This window comes from Pediculus humanus, genomic scaffold (assembly GCF_000006295.1).
Source record: "Pediculus humanus corporis 1103172107659 genomic scaffold, whole genome shotgun sequence".
Taxonomy (NCBI): Eukaryota; Metazoa; Arthropoda; class Insecta; order Psocodea; family Pediculidae; genus Pediculus; species Pediculus humanus.
Window position 1 is genome coordinate 32,879 of NW_002987268.1, and position 20,755 is coordinate 53,633.

The 20,755-nt window shown below is 27.6% G+C and overlaps 3 protein-coding genes across 3 annotated transcripts in view; 2 read left to right on the forward strand and 1 right to left on the reverse strand.

Annotated features, from left to right (window-relative positions):
* Positions 1-204: 204 nt before the first annotated feature.
* On the forward strand, positions 205-3,906 carry Phum_PHUM278200 (uncharacterized protein; the record flags this gene model as incomplete). Its single annotated transcript, XM_002426763.1, has 13 exons — positions 205-291; positions 407-592; positions 673-887; positions 966-1,232; positions 1,318-1,533; positions 1,634-1,781; positions 1,840-2,015; positions 2,084-2,326; positions 2,472-2,763; positions 2,855-3,003; positions 3,284-3,439; positions 3,531-3,687; positions 3,766-3,906. 13 exons carry the CDS (start codon positions 205-207, stop codon positions 3,904-3,906), a joined length of 2,433 nt encoding a protein of 810 aa, XP_002426808.1.
* Positions 3,907-6,790: 2,884 nt separating this feature from the next.
* Positions 6,791-13,463, forward strand: Phum_PHUM278210 (uncharacterized protein; the record flags this gene model as incomplete). The annotated part of the gene is made up of 8 exons (XM_002426764.1): positions 6,791-7,112; positions 8,752-8,940; positions 9,437-9,561; positions 9,822-10,103; positions 10,193-10,411; positions 12,709-12,867; positions 12,949-13,178; positions 13,322-13,463. 8 exons carry the CDS (start codon positions 6,791-6,793, stop codon positions 13,461-13,463), a joined length of 1,668 nt encoding a protein of 555 aa, XP_002426809.1.
* Positions 13,464-16,428: 2,965 nt separating this feature from the next.
* Positions 16,429-20,755, reverse strand: part of Phum_PHUM278220 (monocarboxylate transporter, putative) — a gene marked incomplete at both ends in the record, with an annotated part of 10,203 nt that continues 5,876 nt past the window's right edge. Inside the window, 7 exons of the mRNA XM_002426765.1 lie at positions 16,429-16,577; positions 16,658-16,858; positions 16,955-17,120; positions 17,207-17,477; positions 17,612-18,242; positions 18,321-18,464; positions 19,793-19,912. Of these exons, the coding sequence (XP_002426810.1) occupies positions 16,429-16,577; positions 16,658-16,858; positions 16,955-17,120; positions 17,207-17,477; positions 17,612-18,242; positions 18,321-18,464; positions 19,793-19,912 (1,682 nt within the window). The remainder of the gene's footprint in view (positions 16,578-16,657; positions 16,859-16,954; positions 17,121-17,206; positions 17,478-17,611; positions 18,243-18,320; positions 18,465-19,792; positions 19,913-20,755) is intronic.

Here is a 20,755-nt window from a genome sequence, read left to right on the forward strand (position 1 = left end):
CGTTAAGAAATGTTTTCTGCTAGAAAATATTTGTGGCAATGTCATAGTGTAATAAACTTATATTTACAGATTAGTAGTTTTTTTTTTTTTTAAAAAAATAAGTGTAAAATGTACAACGTTATTTTTTATAGCAATAATTTTTTAAAGTTATTAGTTAATAAAAAAAATTATTATTTAAATGGATTTTAAATAAATCGTAGTCTAATGTCTTTTTCAGAAGAAGATACTATTGATTTAGAAGACCTGGAATTTATTAAATTTTCACCTGAAGTACAAAATGCAATAGATCAGGTTAGATATGGGAAATTTAAAAAAAAAAAAAAAATTTTTAACTAATAAATTAATAACTGTACGTAAACATAAATTATTTTTATGATAAAATTTTACAATGGTTAAATATTTTTAGGTTCTTCCTAGTGATGATCCTCTTGATCAACCGGATTTTAACGCAGTAGATTATATTAATTCAATTTTTCCTACCGAACAGTCTTTATCAAATATTGACGATGTTATTAATAGTTTTGAAACGAAAATACATTCGATTAATGAAGAAATGAGAACTGTAATCAGGGGACAAACAAGTTTAAGCAAAGTAAGGAAAAATAAAAAAAAATTTATTTGTGTGCAATTAATATTTTAAATAGTTACAAATTTTTTATTAAACTCATGTAGGATGGGTGTGCGTCACTGGAGCATGCTAAAGTTGTTATACATCAGTTATTAGCACATGCAGGTAAAATTAAAAGTCAAGCAGAAGAAAGTGAGAATACAGTTCATGAAATAACGAGGGATATTAAACAATTAGATGCTGCAAAAAAAAATTTAACTCTGGCCATAACAACCCTTAATCATCTTCATATGTTGGTTTCAGGAGTTGAAACATTAAAGTAAATAATTTTTGTAAATTTTTTGTTTGTAAAAAAAATTTTTTTTTAAATGCTTAAATTGTTTCGATATTTTTTTAGAGCATTGACCAAAAATCGTCACTATGGCGAAATCATATTACCTTTATTAGGAGTTAGCGAAGTTATGGAACATTTTAATAATTACATGGATATTCCTCAAGTTAGTCAGTTAAGTAAAGAAGTACATGATATAAGAGTTACTCTTGCTCAACAAATAAATTCAGACTTTCACAGTGCATTTTCTGACAGTAACACAAAACATTCTGTTCCGATAGCGAAATTGACGGAAGCTAGCAAAGTTGTATCAGTATTAGATCCGGAAGTGAAGTAAGTTTTACACATTTAAAAAATTATTGTCTTACAACACAATGCAAACAATAAAACTTAATTAATGATATACATTTAATTTCAGAAATGATTTGTTAAAATGGTTCATTAATTTACAATTGACTGAATATATTCATTTATTTCAAGAATCTGAAGATTGCGCTTGGTTAGATAAAATAGATAAGAGGTATGCATGGATTAAACATCATTTATTAAGTTTCGAAGAAAAATTTGGTAGAATGTTTCCTCCCGATTGGGAAGTATCGGAAAGGATCACAGTAGAATTTTGTAAAATAACAAGGTTTGTTTAAATAAAAAAAAAAAAATTTTATTTATCGATTCGTTAAATCAATAGGCACACAATGAGATTTTAAAATTTTTTTTTTTTTTTTTGATTGCAGAAACGATTTAAGTAAACTCATGAACAAACACATTGCAGAATTAGACGTCAAACTTTTGTTGTATGCAATTCAAAGAACGGACAATTTTGAAAACTTGTTAGCGCGTAGATTTTCTGGAGTAACGTTACAGGCGGAAAATGGGAAAGTTGTACGTTTTGTTTTTGCTTTTTGTTTAATCCTGATATCTGTAATTTTTTACAAAAAAGGTTCAACTCTCATTACAGGCAAAAACGACGAATGTTTATGATAATAATACGGAAAAGTCAAGCGAATCCGACGATGCATCATCGGTTAAGACACCAGTTGCAAATCATCCTTTTCACGGGATAATCGGACAATGTTTTGAATCTCATTTAAATATTTACGTTCAAAGTTTAGATAGGTACTATAGAATTTTCTCACGTCATAAAAAATTTTCCAAATTAAAAAGTAATTTTTTTTTTGTAACAGAAATCTTTCAGATTTAATGGAAAGATTTGTTGCCGATACGGGAAAACATTTTTCGACGAAGGAATTGAGCGACACGGAAGCCACCGTCCTTCCTTCTTGTGCTGATCTTTTCGTATTTTATAAAAAATGTTTAGTTCAATGTTCTCAATTATCCACTTCGGTAACAATGTTACAATTATCATATACATTCCAAAAATATTTAAGAGAATACGCTTTAAAAATACTTCAAAATAATTTACCCAAGTATGGGAGAAAATGAAATTTGTTTATTTTATTTTTGTCCGTTTGTTTTCCGTTTTTAACTTATAAATATTTATTTATTTGTAATAATTAGAAATTCTACTTTCGGCGGGAGTTTAGTCGGTGGAAAATCTTCTTTGGTACGAAGCGACATTGCTGCGGGATTCATTCAAAGCATATTAAAAGAAGGAGAAGTGAGTCGATTGGAAAAAGATCAACAGAGAAGAATATGCGTCATTCTTACAACTGCCGAATATTGTTTGGAAACCGTGCAGCAGTTGGAAGATAAACTAAAGGAGAAAATCGACAAAGAGCTTGCGATTAAAATCAACATGTCGCACGAACTCGATATTTTTCACGGAGTCATATCAAGTTGCATTCAGCTTCTTGTACAAGATTTGGAATCGGCTTGCGATACCTCCTTGGTCGCCATGACTAAAGTAATGATGCAAATTTTAAAAAAAATTTCTTTTGTATTTAAAATTGTCTAATTTTTTTCTCTCTCTCTCTCTCTCTCTCTCTCTCTTTTAGATGAATTGGCAAGGCATTGAAAGTGTCGGCGATCAAAGTTCTTACGTTTCAGCCATAAGTATGAATTTAAAACTCACCGTTCCATTTATAAGAGATCAACTTGCTTCTTCTAGAAAATATTTCACTCAGTTCTGTGTCAAATTTGCCAGGTCGGTATAAAGGAATTAATCGATGACAATTTTTTTAGAAAAAAATCACTATAATAATAAAGTCGGTTATTTTTTCCAAAGCGGATAATTATTTATCGTACTTGACGAGATAATAATTTATTTAAAAAAAAAATAATAATGATAATGATAATTTTATTCGGTAAACTTTACTAATTGGTTGATTTAATTGTAACGTAATATTTTCAATTATTATTATTATTATTATTCAATTAAATGTACGTCTTAATTAATTTAAATTATTATTATTATTATTTTTCAGCGTTTTCATTCCAAAATTTATTTCTTCTCTGTACAAATGTCGTGCAATAAGTACGGTAGGAGCTGAACAATTGTTACTCGACACTCACTCTCTTAAAACTGTTTTGCTCGACATGCCAAATATCGGGTCACAGGTTCAACGAAAAGCTCCTCCGAGGTACGGAATCGCGAGAAAAGAAAAAAGAAGAATTGAAAAAAAAAAATTTTTTTTTTTTTTTTTTTAACTCTGTACGATTTTTTTTTTGCAGTTACACAAAAAATGTGATTAAAAGCATGAGAAAAGCGGAAATGATTCTCAAAGTCGTCATGTCGCCAATAAAACCGGAAGGAGCTTTCGTTGATCAAGTCGCGAGGTTGTTACCCGAATCTGATCAAGCGGAATTTCAAAAGCTTTTGGAAATGAAGGTAAATTTTCCCCCTCTCTCTCTCTCTCTGTCGGAATCTTTTTTTCTATAATTTTGGCAAATGTGTGTGTTTTTGTAGGGAGTCAAAAGAAACGAACAGTATGGTTTACTAGAATTGAGAAAAGAAAAGTTACCCGGTATCGTTGGAAATAATTTTTCTAATTCGGATCACGAAGCGAGTCGCATACAAAAATTGGAAAAATTGATTAATCGAAAATAGTTTTTTTTTTTTTTTTTTTTTCTAATTACGAAATTTGTAATTACCATAAAAAAAATTATTAAATCTCCGAACGGGAATCGAATCAATCACGCCGCCATCTTTAAAAAAACAGAAAAAATAAAATAATTATTAATAAAAATGTACGGTTAATATTATTAATTCATCCATAAATTTATAATTAAATCATAATTATTATTATTATTTCATCATACGTTGCGCGTACAAAAATTATATAAGTCGTTACGAGATATTGTTTAGTTATTTATTTATTTAAAAAATAAAAAATAAATAAAATATTTCGTTCGTGTTAACAACGGGAGTAACGAATTTCAAAAAAAGAAAAAAACAATTTTTTTTTTTTTATAAAATTTATTTTATTTATATTATTTGATTATTTATTATTATTATTATATATTTTTCTCCCCCTCCCCCCCCCCCTTGAGTGATGATGAATTTGTAACGGAAATTTTTCTCGCTGTTGTAATTAATTAATTAATAAAAAAAATCACGAAATATTTATTTAATTAATATTTTGTAAAATAAAAAACGTTTTATTATTATTATTATTATTATTTTCCTAACGAATATTTTTTTCTCTTCTTATTTGACTCCTCATTTTTTTTTTTTTTTGTTTGTTTGTTTGTTGTTGTTGTTGTTGTTTATGTTCGTGTCCGTTTTGTTTGTTATGCGTATACTAAATAACGTCAATTTAGTAAATATTAACATTTTCTTATTTTTCACCGTGTAAACAGGTAGGTTTTGGGAGGGGGGGGGTTCGGATCGTTTGTTTTATTTAATTAAAAATTTAATTCATTAATCCCCCCGTTTTTTTCTCGTTTTTGTTTTTGTTGTCGTTGTCCCCTCAATAGTTTTTTTTTTATTAATTTAATTCGCAAATTAAAAAAAACCGTGAGTGACGTAAAACTTTAAACAATTTCTTCCCCCCCCTCCCCCCCGTTTTTACTCATTAAAAAAAAATGATTCTCACATATTTAATTACAACTTATTATTTTCCGACATCTGTTTTTTTTTTTTTTTTTTTTAATTTATTTATTTAATAACATGAACATAAAAAAACATAAATAATAAATTTAGATAAAAAAAACAATTCCGATTAATATTTAATCAAATAATAAAAAAAAATTTAATGGCGCGAAAAAATAATTTTTTTATTAATTAGTTATTAATAATAATAATAATAATAAAAAATAAAACGTCGAGCCGTCTGTGCAATAATTTATTTATTTATTTATCCTTAATCGGTGTAATAATAATAATAATAATAAAAACAAATCGCAGCCATTTTTTTTTTTTTCAAATTTTAATTTATTACGACATGTTTAGAAAAAAAAAAAAAAATTTTTTTTTTTTAAACACGCACGTACACGCATTCACACACATACACACATACGTTCAAGCGAGATATATTTTAATTATTATTATTATATAATTATTATAATAATTATTAAATAATAATAATAAGGACGATGAAATTTTTAATATACATATCGTGTCAGTAATGGAATACGTTGGGTGAGAGCGAAAGAGAGAGAGATAGATAGATAGATAGACTCCATTTGTTGCAAGTAGTGTTGCACGTGACGTGCGCAAACAATTAAACTCTGTGGGTGTATAAAATTTTTTTTTTTTTTTTTTTTTTCGATGTAAACAAACGTAGGATATGATATTAAATAATTATTTATTCAGTTATTATTTATCCAATGTTATATATATATACATACATGTAGTTGTTTAATTTATATCGGTTTTATTTTGGGTTAATTAATAAGGAGTAAGTGAAATTGTAATTTTTTTCCCATTTTTAATTACTTACTATTTTTTTTTTTTTTTTTAATGAAATTTATTTGATGCAGTGAAAGTTGTACGTTTTTTTTTTCTTTTTCTTCATTTTTTAGTAAAAAAAAAAAATATATATATCGATTATTTGGTTGGTTGCTTCCTTCCTTCCTTCCTTGCTACATGATTATAATTTCTCTACCTTTTTAATTTCAATTTTATATTAAACTATTGATTTTATATGATTGAAATTAAATAATTAATTGATTAGTATTATTATTTCCAGAAAAAAATTTTTTTCTTATTTTTGAGAAATTTTTTTTTTCTTGTCATTTCTTTCGTAGGGTACCATTGTTCAAAATGTTTGATTTATTAAAATTATTGTTAATTTAATTTCTCATCATTTTTAATGTTTAATTTTTTGGTTTTGTATAATAAGGTGAAATATTGAAATTTTTGCTCCTGGTTAAAAAGTTTCATAATTTGCATATATTTGTTTTATTACAAAAAAATTTTTTTTTTTTTTTTTTCGAGAAAAAAATTTCTTGTCGTTGTTAATAATATCCTTTGGGCAATTTTCGGTTGATTGTGTTGCTGCAATATTTTAAAAATTCCATCAAGTATCTCAATAATAATTAAACATGACAAAGAGTTTTTAAATTAATAATTTATTTTACCATTATTTATAAAAAAAAAAAATCAATCATTATTTAATATTGATATAATTTTTATTTCGTGCTAATGACATTTTAATATCAATTTTTTTTTTAAAAACAATTTTACGAATAAGCAATTTTCCAATTATTATTTTTTTTTTTATAAAATTTGTTTTATTGTTTTACTTTTCATTTTTATTATTATTATTTTCTTTATATTTGTCATGAGAAAAATTGCATTTTTTATTGCAATAACCTTAGTTGTTATTATATTTTGTATGAGTCATTATTCAAATTAAAAAATTTTTTATTTTTATTTTTTTCATAGAATATGATGAATGTATTGTTGGATCTTACATAAAGAAAAATATTAAAGTAAATAATATTTGTCAACTAAGCCAAAGAAAAAGAGCAATGTTACCCAGAAAATAATGCCAACTATGTTATCAGTTTTGGAGGAAGAGACTGAAAACTTAGAAAATTTTCCTCCATATGTAGATGCGAATAGTATTGAACCATTACCTGATAGCCCTTCTAAAAAGGGTTCGATAAAAACATTCGAAGAAATTCAATTACTACTTCAAAATGGGAAAAAAAGGGAAGTCAAACAAATAATAAGAGAAAATGCTTGGCCAATAGAAGGAGGAATAAGGAGAAAATTATGGCCAGCACTTTGCCTTCAACACACACAGAAAAATACCAACGAAGAAGGTTATTATTGGGAAATGGTGAAACAACTTTTCGGTACAACAGGTAAGATAATTTTTTCTTTTTCTTTTTTGTTTTCGATTTTAGTTTTAACATTAAAAAAACTACACAGAAACATAGAAAAATGCTTATCAGAAAGCTCTAAATATAAAAGAATCTAGAGATAGTAAAAAGATAAAAAAAAATTTCATTGTAATAATCAATAAAAAATTTTCCTCGGGTCTATCTATATAAAACCATTTTGAAATGTTTTAATAATTTTTTTTATTATTGATTAATTCGATATTCAAATTTTCTTTTCTTTTCTTTTCTTTTTCTTTTTCTTTTTCTTTTTTATTAAATAATACAGAATAGTAAGAATTTAATCAATAATATACAAAGTCTTTCATTATTGATTTTTTTTTTTTTGAAATTATTGATAGTAATAAACATAAAAATAAAAATTCTGTTTTGTGTTAACAACAACAACCATTTTAAAGTCAAAAATAAAAATAAAAAGCCTTTGAAGAAAATTTAAATGAAAATAAAATGGGGAGGAGTGAGGGAAGGGGAGGGGGCGTGGGCGTGGTGGGAATCCCCCCTTTGAAATTTCACAATATTTATAAATTTTATTATATATATATATATTGTGCAGATTCATTATTACAAATCCCATTTTTTTTTTTTTTTTTTTTTTTATCCATTACGTGTTCCATTTCATTGAAGGTGTTAAATCGGTTAATGTTTTTCGAAGGTTATTCGGATTAAAACCAAAAAAAGAGAGAGAGAGAGAAAGAAAAATAAAAAGGAAAACTAAAGAAAAGAAAATGTCTGACGTTTGTGTTTCGTAATAAAACGTAAAAGATTTTTTTTAAAGAATCATTATTACCCGTTTTTTATTCAGTTCGTGATAACAATAAAAACAGACGAAGAATAAATTTGTAAAGATTATTATTATTATTGTTGTTGTTGTTGTTGTTGTTGTTGTGTGTTGTTGTTTTTGTTTGTTTCGATCAATCAAATTCCAAATAAAAATTATCTGTTTTTACTAGTTCTTGCTTGTACTCGCTCACGCACGCACACACCCACCCAAAAAGTTTTAAATGATTAATATGTATCGATTTTGGGGAGTTTAATGCTCCCTTCCCCCCACCCACCCACCATCGCTGTGTACATTTTTCAATATTTGTACAACCTTATTTAATCCACCAGAAGAAATATTTATTTTATTATTAAAATAATATTATTATTATTATTAGTACTACTACTACTACTACTACTACTACTCCTCTTTAGTGTTATCTGAATTTTTACATAGAACTGCAATTATTATTATTATTTATTCGAATAAGCTTTTTGTCAATTGACGTCAACACGAGAGTGAGAAGGAAAAATGAAAATGAAAACAACAAAAAACGTTTTTTTTTTTTTTTAGTTTTCTTTTTGTAATTATCATAATTTGATGTGGTTTTGCCATAGTTTAAAGTAAATTATTATTTTTTTTTTTTTTCACGTTCTATTTAAATTCAAGTTTTTGTGTATATTTTGTTTAATTATTTTTTTGTTGCGTTTAATTAAGAAAGCAATGAACTGCAGCAAAAAAAAATCTTATAATATGTTGTTGGGGTTTGGTTTGCCAAAAGTTTACAAAAGTTTGTTAATATTTATATATATATATATATTTTTTTTTTTTTCCCGTTTGTAGATTTACCAGATAAGCCGTTGACACTGCCGACATTTGTTGAAAAAGACCAATGTTTAACTTATCACCTGACTAAAAGAGGGAGACACATAGCCGACAGGGTTGTTTGTATTCTAGGCTATGCATGTCCGGATATAACATACAGTCCGGCCATTTATCCCATCACTGCGCTTTTATTACATTTTTTACCAGGTAAGAAAAAGTTTCCCTTATTTAAAATACTAATAATAATAATAATAATTGGAAAATTTGTTTTTACCCCCCCCACCCCCCTTCCCTTGCCAAATTTTAGTTTAGAAGTCGGGGGGGAAAAAAAAAAATTAAAATTTTCTTTTAATATTTTTTCTGACGCGATTCGAAACGGACACTTTAAAATTATTATTATTATTATTGTTTCATAAAAATTTATTATTATTATTATTATTTTTATTTTGTTTAAAAATTTGATTTTCGGCCAAAGTTGTAAAATATTTTCGGTTGTTTTCCAAATATTGATTGATTGATTGATTTATTGATTGTGAACCCCGCATTCTAAACACGTTATTGTTTGCGATTACTTATGGATTCGAAACTAAAATGCGTCCATTTTTAAAATTAAAATTAAGGGGGCTTAAAATTAATTATTATTATTATTATTATTATTATTATTATTATTATTATTATTAACAATTATTCGATATATTTGCAGAAGAAGACTGTTATAATTGCATAGCAAGTTTAGTAGCATCAAAAGAAAAAACATTCGTAACTCAAACCAAATTATTATACGAAGTAACATGGCGGACGGTTATGCAAATTGCCAAAAAACACGTGGTGAGTACGTGGAAAAAAAAAAATTGTTGTTGTTGTCGTTGTCGTTAATTAATTATTTTAAAACAACATAATAATAATTTGTTCGAAACGTTTGTAACCGCGACTAGTTAAACGCGTCGCAGTGTCGTAATTTAAATATTATTAAAAAATTTAATTACTCCGATAAGGAAAACATTAAAAAAAAATAAATAAATAAAAAAGTTATTTATTTATTGTTATTTCACGTGGATTTATCGTTTAAATTTGTTTTTATTTTCTAGAAAGGTTCGGCGGTGCATTTGGCGAGACATTGCACGAGTGCAAGAGCCGAAAGGATTTACATGGATTGGTTTTGGTGGATATTTGAAAATTTACCATTCGCTCATTTGGTCAGAATCCTTGATTGTTTTTTACACGAGGGTATAAAAGTTTTGTACAGGATCGCTTTGGCGATACTTTTACTCTTTTACAAGTATTCATCGCCGGCAAATTCAAAATGGATGACGGAAATTCACAAGAGCGGAATGGAAGTGACGCTGTACAAATTTTGCAAAGAAATTCCGGTTGGTTGAATTTTTTGAATTTTTTTTTTTGGGTTTATAAAAAAGAAGGAAACAAGTTTTTTTTTTTTAAATCATTTGAAATTTATCAGGTTTCGCCGTCGAAAGTTTTGAGAACGGCATTTTCCATAAGAGCATTGAGTTCCGTTTACATCTCGAAAGTTTTCCTCCGAACGGAAATGCTTTTGAAATCTCGTAACGTATTAACGGGTTCTCGTCAATTATCCAGATCGAGATCATCCGATAATCTTCCGACGAGTCAATCTCAGGTTAACATACAAATGATGAGTCACACATTAACGATAAGAGAGGTAAATTTCGAATACAAAACCTTTTCTTAAAACCTTTTTTTACAACCTTTTTTCACGAAATTTCAAATGAAATAATTTTTATAAAAAACTTGTGTGGAAAATGAAATCATTTTTTTTTACGGGTTATGATAACAACCGATTTCGTTCTGATAAGATTGGTTTTTTTTTTTTTTTTTTTTGAAACTGACAAAAAGATTTTTATCGGTTTTTTTTTTAAAGAAAAAAAACAAATCAATAATCGATCGAATGATAATTTATCCCAAATTTTTTAAAAATAATAATTGTCGCGAAAAGAAAGTAAAATCGGGGGAAAAACCCCCCCTCCCTCCTCTCCCCGTCGGATACGTTTTTATTTCGAATTAAAAATTTCGCTTTTTTTTTTTTTTTTTAATTACCACGTGTGGCCGGAAATGATTAAACAAATTTGTAGGGGTTTTTTTTTTTAATCTTCTTCCGTTTCCGGTATTTCACGGTAGTTTCCGGTATCGAAAAAGTAATATATAGTTTTTTTTTTTTTTGGTTGAGGTAACATAGATGGTGGTGGTGGTGGTGGTGATGGTGTTTGTATTTTCTCTCTCTCTCTCTCTCTTTCTTAGCTTGCCTTTTCTTTTTCTTTTTGTTTTTTTTTATTTTATTTTTATTTTTATATATTTTACGTTTCCTTTAAAAAAAAAAAAAAAAAGCTCCGTTGAATTGAAAAAAAAGCTAAAATTAATTACAAATTTGGAAAAAAAAACTTTGGAATGTTTATCAGGATATTAAAGAAACGGGACTTCCCTGGACGAGGTCTTTCGGACATCGACATTCACTCTTCCAGAATGGGCCTTCGGAGATGGACGTAGGTAGATTACCGGAACCGTAAAATTGGGTTTTTCTTTTTTTTTTTTTTAAAATTTTATTTTTCATTTCGTTTATCTTTCATTTCGTTGACATCTCTAATCTTCGTTGCATATAAACATCATAAATGTGTTCGACATTGTTTAAAACAACAACAATTTTTTGGCTTTTTTGTTTGTTTGTTTGTTTTGTCAATCGTTAGCCTCGGTATACTATTTTTAACGTTTTCCTTCTCGTGAAGGAAGGGGAAAAAAAAAAAAAAACTTGATTTGGCTTAACTAACAATTATTAATCCTACGCTTGGAATGCTGCCTCCATTAAGGGTTCTCGTTCTCCTGGACCACACGTTGCTTCTATGGGCATATACCCAATACAGGGTGTAAATTCTCAAATTGTCGATCACGACGATGTAAGTAATCTCGTGAATTGCGTGCCTGAAAAAAAGCTTTCCGACGAATCATTTTCATTTTTTTTTTTTAATTTTTAATTTACGTTGGCGCAATTATTATTATTATTATTTTGTTTTTTTTTTTTTTTTTATATATATATTTTCGAAAAAGTGAAACAAACAAACGGATAATTTCGAAAAGAAAAATTTTAATTTTTTTTTTTTTTTTTTTCCCATTTTCAATAATTGTTAAATCGTGTTTTTATTATGGGTCAGGGTTCAAATCATTTTCAACCGGAAAATTTTTTCGTATTTAGTTTTCCTTTTTTCCCCTCCCCTCCCCCCCGTTCGTTTCGACGTTAAAAATATTTTTAAAAAATAATAATAATAAATTTGACCTCTTTGGAATTTTTTTTTTTTTTTTTTTGTTTCGATCAAATATTATGCTCGTATCGAAATATTGATTTTAACGTCGTTCTTATCGACGATGGAAAAATTTTCATCGAAGAAGAAATCGAGAGATGATGATGATGATGATGATGATGATGATGATGATGATGATGATGATGATGGCGACTTACTCATACGTTTGTTTTTTTTGAAGAAAATAAAGTCGGAAATGACGTCAGGAGTTTTATTAAATAGTCTATTCTTCGTTTAATTATATTTTCTCTCTCTCTCTCTCTCTCCCCCCAATCGAAGGTTTCTCAACCTTTCGATTCGATATCGAATGGGAGTCGGTTAAAATCAAAAAAAGGATTCATCGGAAGAAAATTCTTTAAAGGAAAACGGTTGAAAATGATTTCGCGCGCGAAATGCAACAAAACGCGGTTTAAACAAACAACGAATCTCCATGTTTGTTGATACGTTCGTCGATGTTGTTTGTCAATGTGTCGTTTTCGTTTGAATTTAATAAAAAATAATTATTTTGTTAACGTTTGCTTGCATGGTAGTAGTAGTAGTAGTAGTAGTAGTAGTGCTAGTCGTTGACGACGGATGTAATTCATTCGCGAAGGGAAAAAAAAATAAACGGGAAAATAATTTTTTTTTTTTTTTTTTTTTTGTTTTACAGTTGCTCATATTGTGGTCATGGCTTCCGGTTCGGATCACAATGTATCAGCCAGTATTGCTCTACACGACGGAAGAACACGGATGTTCGTTGACAACATTTTACCATAGAGTAGAACAACACGAGCCGACATTGCTCATGATCAAAACGGCGGCGAACGAAGTGAGTAATTTTATTATTATTATTATTATTAATATTTTGTAAATCGTAACGGATTAAAATTATTATTATTATTATTTTCAGGTTTTCGGAGCTTATTGTTCGACTCGTTGGTGCGAAAGAAATTTAAAAGACGACAAGGGAAATCGTCAAGCGTATTTCGGAACGGGTGAAACTTTTCTGTTCAGTTTATATCCCGAACGTGCTAAATATCCGTGGGTGGGGATACAACACGGTGTGGGAGATGCCGGATTACATCATTCGGCTCAACTTTTCATGGCGGCGGATTCGAAAATGATAACCATCGGTGGTGGGTAAGTGTTAAGAATTTCTTTCTTTTACACTTTCGATGCGATCAAGAGAAATTTTATCCGGGAAGGGCGGGGGGGCGGGGGCGGGGAATGAAAAACAAACAAAAAAAAAAAAAAAAAAAAATTGTTTTTTGGTTTTGTTTTAGCGGTGCTCAAGCGATTTGGATGGACGAAAACGTTCGGTACGGGAAAACGGACAGGTGTCTAACGTTCAATAACCCACCTCTTTGCGAGGGACGAGATTTCGAAATAAGAGTTTTAGAAGTTTATGGATTTTCATGCGCGTAACGAACAACACCACAGTCAATCAATCAATCAATCAATCACAGTAAATTAGTTCATTAATTTTTTTTTCTCGACTCGTATTCACACGCACACTCTCGCACCCCCCCCCCGACTTTCCCCACCCCTTTTTTTTTTTTTTTTTACTTCGAATAGGAATGGTTAGAACCCTTCGTAACGGTTATCGTTTACGTCATCATCACTTTAAAAAAACGTCATCGACGTTTAACGTTTAACGTTTTTTTTTTTCTTTTTGTTTTGTTATTTAACGGAAAATTTAAATGACGTTAGCATTCCCATCCCCTCCCCTTCCCTTCCCTCCCTCCCTCCCTCCCTTATTAATATTATTATTATTGTTTAGTTTAACAAAATAAGTTGTTAACTTTATCGACTGATTTATTATTATTATTATTATTATTATTATTATTATTATTATTATTATTATTTTTCGTTATGTTAATTTAAAAACGAAACGAACGTGGCGGCAATAAGAGTTGTTATTATTATTATTATTATTATTACGACTCGTTATAATTACATAACATATTATTATTATTAAATACAAAGCAGCGAATTTCCTAACGATAAAAAAAATTACGAAAATAACAATAATAATAATAATAATAATAATAATAAAATAAGAGAGAGAAATTTATTATTATTATTATTATTATTATTATTATTTTGTTATCGTGTGCTAGTAACGTGAATGATCGGCGAACTTTTTTTTTTTTTTTAATGATCTCAGATCTCGTTTAAAAAAATACAAAAAAAATAAAAAGTTAAAAAAAAAAAGTGTTTGATCGATCGTTTATTTACTGACCGTTTGTTTGTTTGTTTGTTTGTTTGTTTTTGCGTCCTCCACGCGATGATCGTACGCGATTGTTTAGCTCCAATAGTTACGTGCGCGTGAATTCGTGCGTATTTATCGTGACGTAATAGTAATAATAATAATAATAATAATAATAATCGTGTAAATCGATCGTGTGGTATCGTTTTTCCTATTTAAAAAAAAAAAAAAACGTTCACGTTCGCGAACGTTTAATTGATTAAAATTAATTTAATTTAATAAAATGGTTGCAGTAAATAATTAAATGTAAAAAAAAAAAAATTTAGTCTAGTCAAGTCAGATTTTTGTTCGTTCGTTCGTTCGTTTGTTTGTTTGTTTGTTGATGGACGAGGTAATGAATTTAATTTGCTAATCGTTTTTTCTTCTTTCAATTTTTTTAATTAATTAATTAATTATTAATAATGATAGCGTTAATAATAATAATAATAATGATGATGATGATTAAAAGAGAGAAAAATAATATTGAGAATATTTTTTTTGTAAAAAAAAAATTCCAATTATTTAAAATAAAATGTAGCGTTTAAATGTTTTTTATAAAAAATGCATTTCTGTTCAATACATATATATATATATATATTTATACATATATACATAATAATAATAATAATAATAATATTATATATATATTTATTTAAAATAATTTGTTTACAGTTTTTTTTTTTTTTTTATTGTATATAGTTCGTTTAGTACTTATTATTATTATACGTGTTTGTTTGTAATAAAAATTATAAAATGATGGAATGTATGTTTATAATAAAAAAAAAAGTAATAATAATAATAATAATAATGAAAATGATTTTTGATTCTTTCGTTTCCCTTATTAATTTATTTTTATTTAAATAAATTTGGCGCGATGTGAAATGACGTCATAAGTTTTAAGTAAGATGATTTAATATGGATTTTTGTGGGATAACAATTTCCGGTTTAAAAAATTTGAGGGAGGAGGGGGGAAGTAGATACGTACACAAATACGACTCGAGGGTTATTTAAAAAAAAAAAAACAAATTTTATTTATTTATTAATTTATTTTTTAATAAAAATATATTTATATATATATAATTTATTTATTTCAATTTTATAATATACACAATTATTAAATTATTTAAACCCAATTTTTATTTATATATTATTTGTATTTATTATTAAAAAAAATATATATACGTTCGCGCGGCGCGTTTTATAAACATATTACTATTATTATTATTATTATTAATAAATAAATAATAAAAAATTTTTATTACGAAATTAATTAATTTGATAAGGAAAAAAATAATCATTTTTTTACGTGTGTTACGTACGTATATATATATATATATATATATATATATATATATATATATATATAAATAATGATAAGCGATAAATAAATAAATAAATTTATGTATATATGTATACGCATGCGCACACACACGTGTATATGAGCGAGTTAACGATAAAAAATTTTATTTAAAAAATTAAATAATTAATTATTTACATACATATATATATATATATTTTTTTGTTCCCATTGTTTTTCATTTTTTTTTTCATCTTTCACACATTTATTAAATTGTTTAAAAACAAACAAACAAACAAACAAAACAATAAAAATTATGTATAATTAACTCATATTTAAATAATTTTGAATTTTAAAAAAAAAAACATGTGCAACGCAAACAAACGCGTCGAATGATTGCGTGAGTGCGTATACGTATATATATATAAAATTTAAATGAGAAAAAAAAAATAATAATAATAATAATCAGTGCGTTCTTTAATTAAGAACTTTATATATATATAAAACATACAAACTTAATAAATAAGTACAAATTAATTTAAAACAATCATCATTATCATTTTTATTTTTATTTATATATATATATATATATATATATATATATATATATATATATATATATATATATATATATATATATATATATATATATATATATATATATTTAAATTCAACGACTGAGTAAGTAATATTTCAGTAGAAAAAAAAAAAAAATTGTGTGGTCATTCTTTAAAAGTACAATCATCGAAGGCAAAGAGTTTGATTGATTGATTGATTGATTGATTCATTCATTCATTCATTCATTCATTGATTTATTGAAAAAATGTTTGTGACTTGATGATATTTCAACTTAACGGTATGCTAACGTCTTTTTTCCTTTCCAAATATCTCTTCAACGGATTTATAACAAACAACATAATGCCACTCACGGCTATCGTTATGCCGGCGACTATGAAACCTGGATCGAATGTTTGAAATGCATCGTAAAGCCAACCTGAAAAGAAGAAAAAATCAATGGATCGATCGATCGATGAGTCGCGATGATGACGCGTTTTATATTTAATTAATAATCACCGGCTATGGGTGGTCCTATCAGGGATGCTATCCCTTGAAATAATAATAAAAGACCGAAAGCGTTTGTCAAATGATCCAAACCCAACAAATCGACTAAAATAACGGAAGTGAGACCGACGTAAGCTCCGATTGTAAATCCGTAAACGGAACCATAAACGGCAAACGAATAAAAATCGTAACACAAGGCACTGAGTCCGGTCGCTGGAAGTAAAACATTATTTCCGTAGAATGTTGAAATTCATCCTCGGGTAAAAGGGGGGCGGGGCGGAAGGGGGGGTGTATTTTTGCATATCTCACCTATACCGCAAATAGCTAAACATATATTGTAAACCATTAAACGATTTATCCACGTTTTATCTGATATATACCCTAAAACTACCCTGCCGATTGTGTTAGCTATACCTATGACAGCTAATAAATAACTCGCGTTTTCTTTGGATATTCCTCTTTCTTGCGCTTGAGCCTGAAATCACAACAACAATTATTATTATCATTATTATCATTTCGCATTGTACGTGGCAGAGTTTTCGAAATTCCATTTATTTTTACCACAATGTAAACGTATGGTATGTTAAATCCTATGCTAGTGAAAAAATTAGATACGGTGAAAAGTATGAAAATGGGACTTTTCAATAGTGAAAAATCCAACATTCTCGCCAACGTTTTTGGAAATTTTTTCGAACATAATAAATTACAACAATTATTATTATTATTATTATCATCGTGTTTTCCTTCACGTTTCGATTGAACGTGAGAAATAAATTGTTTTTCTTCCGGTTTATCATAATGCGGAATCCTTGTGTTCGAACGGCTCATTTGCCTGTAACAATAAATAACGTTATTATTATTATTATTATCATCATGAAAAAAATGGAAGATCGTAGTGATAAGGTTATCATTAAATCTTCCTCCTCCTTCCTTTCTTCCTCCTGTCTTTTTCTTTATAATACTTACAATTGATGTAAACTGTGGACGGATCCGCTGTAAAAGACATCTTTACGATCCATGACACCCGAATGACTACTACCATACATTTGTTTCGAATCGGAGCTTTGAGATGTCGTGGCCGTGTTCACCAATGCCGGATGACTTCTTGCCAAATTATTCGATTCGCTCATGGTTCTTTCATCGTTGTTTTTCGTCATGGGTTTCAGGGAATTTTGTTTGGAAAGTGAAAAATTACCCATGCTCACGGGTCTTTCCGCATGATTATTACTACTACTTCCGTTACGTTTTTCAACATCCGACACACCGTCCACATCGTGAGCGCTACCATCTTTATTTAACAAACGTTGATTCGTTTCGTTGACGTGTGATGATGGTTTTTTAACTTTACGGTTTTGATATTGTTCGACGGGTCGAAACAAAGCTCCGAACGTCGTGCATTGTAAAACTAAACTCGATATCAATAGGAGAGCTCCCCGCCAACCGTATTCGTCGACGAAAAATTCCGTGAGGGGTGCAAATATAAAAGTTCCTAAACCTGAACCGCAAACTGCGATTCCGGTTGCGAGTGATCTATATTTTTCAAAATAACACGTTACGCTCACAATGGCGGGTAGGTAAACTAAACCGAATCCCAAACCTGTAAGGAGACGACATTCGAAAAATAAATTCATTCGATTATCATACGTAGGAACAAACAAACAAACAAACGACAAACCTGCTCCGATTCCTATTGTAAAATAAAGAGTTGTAACGTTTGTCGCAAATATGCTAACGGCCAAACAAATAAAACCTAAAATGGCTCCCGCAATTGTAACGGCTCTACATCCATATTTATTTACAAAGGAACTTGAAATTGGACCTGAAAACAAAATTTATTATCATTATTAATATATTTAATTAATTAATTAATTAATAACGAGCATTTTATCAAATAAAAAAAAAAAAATTAAGGCAAAAGTTCAGTTTTTTTTTTTTCTTATATTTGAAGAGAAAATTGTTTTCATTTTCACATTTGAGTGAGTACAGTAGGAACCGGAAAAAAAAAAAAGAAAATTTTCCAAAGCATTGACTCGTGAATTGCTCGATAAAAAAATTTATTTTTTTTTGCTGCTGCCACGTCTTCTTACAAAAAAAAAATTATTATGTATTATAGGTTTGAACGCGGTCGTTCAGAAGATTTCGATAACAACCTTCGAACCTTTTTTTATAAAACGTGTTTAACGAATCGGAATATATTGAAAACTCTATTCGATATTGATGACGTTTATGACTTTATTTTATTTTTTTTTAAATTTTTTTTCCTATTTACCCGTCATAATTTTTACGGGGGGGAGGGAGGGAAGGAGGGAAATTAAAAAATTAATTACGAAACATATATTATTATTATTAATAACGAGAATTTTTTTTTTCTTTTTAACTTGAACCCTTTTCCGAGTAAAATCATTCGGATTTCAGCCATTTTTTTTCTTTTTCTTTCTTTGTAAAACTACAAAAAAAGTTTTAAATGAAATTTTTCAAATTTTGACGTGGCATCAACTGTGTTGTTTTAAACTTGTTATCGTTTTTCCAACAACTTTTTTTTTTTTTTAAAACGTGCTTTATTATTACTTCAATTCACATTTTACAACATTAAAAAAAATATTTTTGCTTGTTTTTCAAAAAAATTTAAAATGAAATCATTGACGACGATAATAATAATAATAATTACTATCCTTTTCATTACCCCCTCAAATTGTAAAATTTCTTTTTTTTTTTTTAAGGGAGTCAGCAGCAGCATATTTATTTGTTTATAATCAAATTGAAAAAAAAAATAAATAAATAAACGTTGTTTGAATCGGAAAATATTATTATTATTATTATACTCTCGAATAATTTATTTATTAAAAATTAATTAATTAACTTATGACGTCACGGCAATTAAAAAAAAAAAAAAATTCTCTCTGTAAATCTTTAAACCACGTGAATTCATTATTAAAAAATTTTCACGGAAAATAATAACTGAGGGGAAAAAAATGAAATTCAATACGTAAAATAATAATAATAATAATAATAATAATAATAATAATAATAATAATAATAATAATAATAGAGGAACCAGAGAAAAAAATAATTTTCTTTTTTTTTTAAACTCAAATATTATGTTTCCCCTTTTTTTTTAAAAAGAAAATTTTTTTTTTTTGCTTTTACCTGAGCATAATGTAACTCCAACCAAAATCGAGGCTATCCACGCTGTTGCTCCCTTTCCTTCTTGAAAATAATTTAAAAATTCTACGTATAAAACTCCAAATGAATAAGTAACTCCATCGGCTGAAATTATAAATAAATAATTAAATAAATAAATAAATTTTCCAGGTATCGTTTTATAAAAAGAAAAAGAAAATTTTCATTTAAAACCGTTATTCGATTTTATTACAATACCAAATGTTATTCATCTCCCCTTTTAAATTAAAAAAAAAAAAAAAAATCGTAAGATTACAAGATTATTATTATTATTATTACAACATGTAATATATAAAATAAAAAATTATTATTATTATTATTATTAAGTTTACAACCGGCGTCTGAACCGTCGTTATTAAAAAATTAATTATTATTATTAAATTTTTAACGGTTTTTTTTTTTTTTTGCATTCCGACGAAAAAAAATTTTATTACGCTTTCATATTACGCTATCGCAGGTAGTAGTAAGTAGATTATTTACTCTATGACATTTATAAAATTTTGCAAAAAAAAAACGAATTATAATCCTTTCCCCCTAAAAAAAAAAAAAAATATTACGAATGGTGGTAGTAATTTAAAGTAGAATCTATAAAAAAAAAGGGGGGGTCGACATCAAATGGATGACCAGTAATAATAATAATAATAATAATGTTTGTGTGCATATACGTCGACGTCATAAAAAAAAACAATATGAGGATTTTCATTTTGAAAAAAAAAAAAATGGCGTAAACATTTTTTTCTCTCTCTTTCTTTTTTAGTCTTATTTATTTAAAATGTAGGCTAAGGTAATCATATCGTCGTCGTCGTCGTATAGACAATAATTATCAGTTAAATGCTCCCCAAGTAATCGACCTGAGGCCCCTTACGAAAATCATGTCAGATGATTAAAATTACACGTATCGAAAATGAGGGGGGAAGGGAGGAGAGGGGA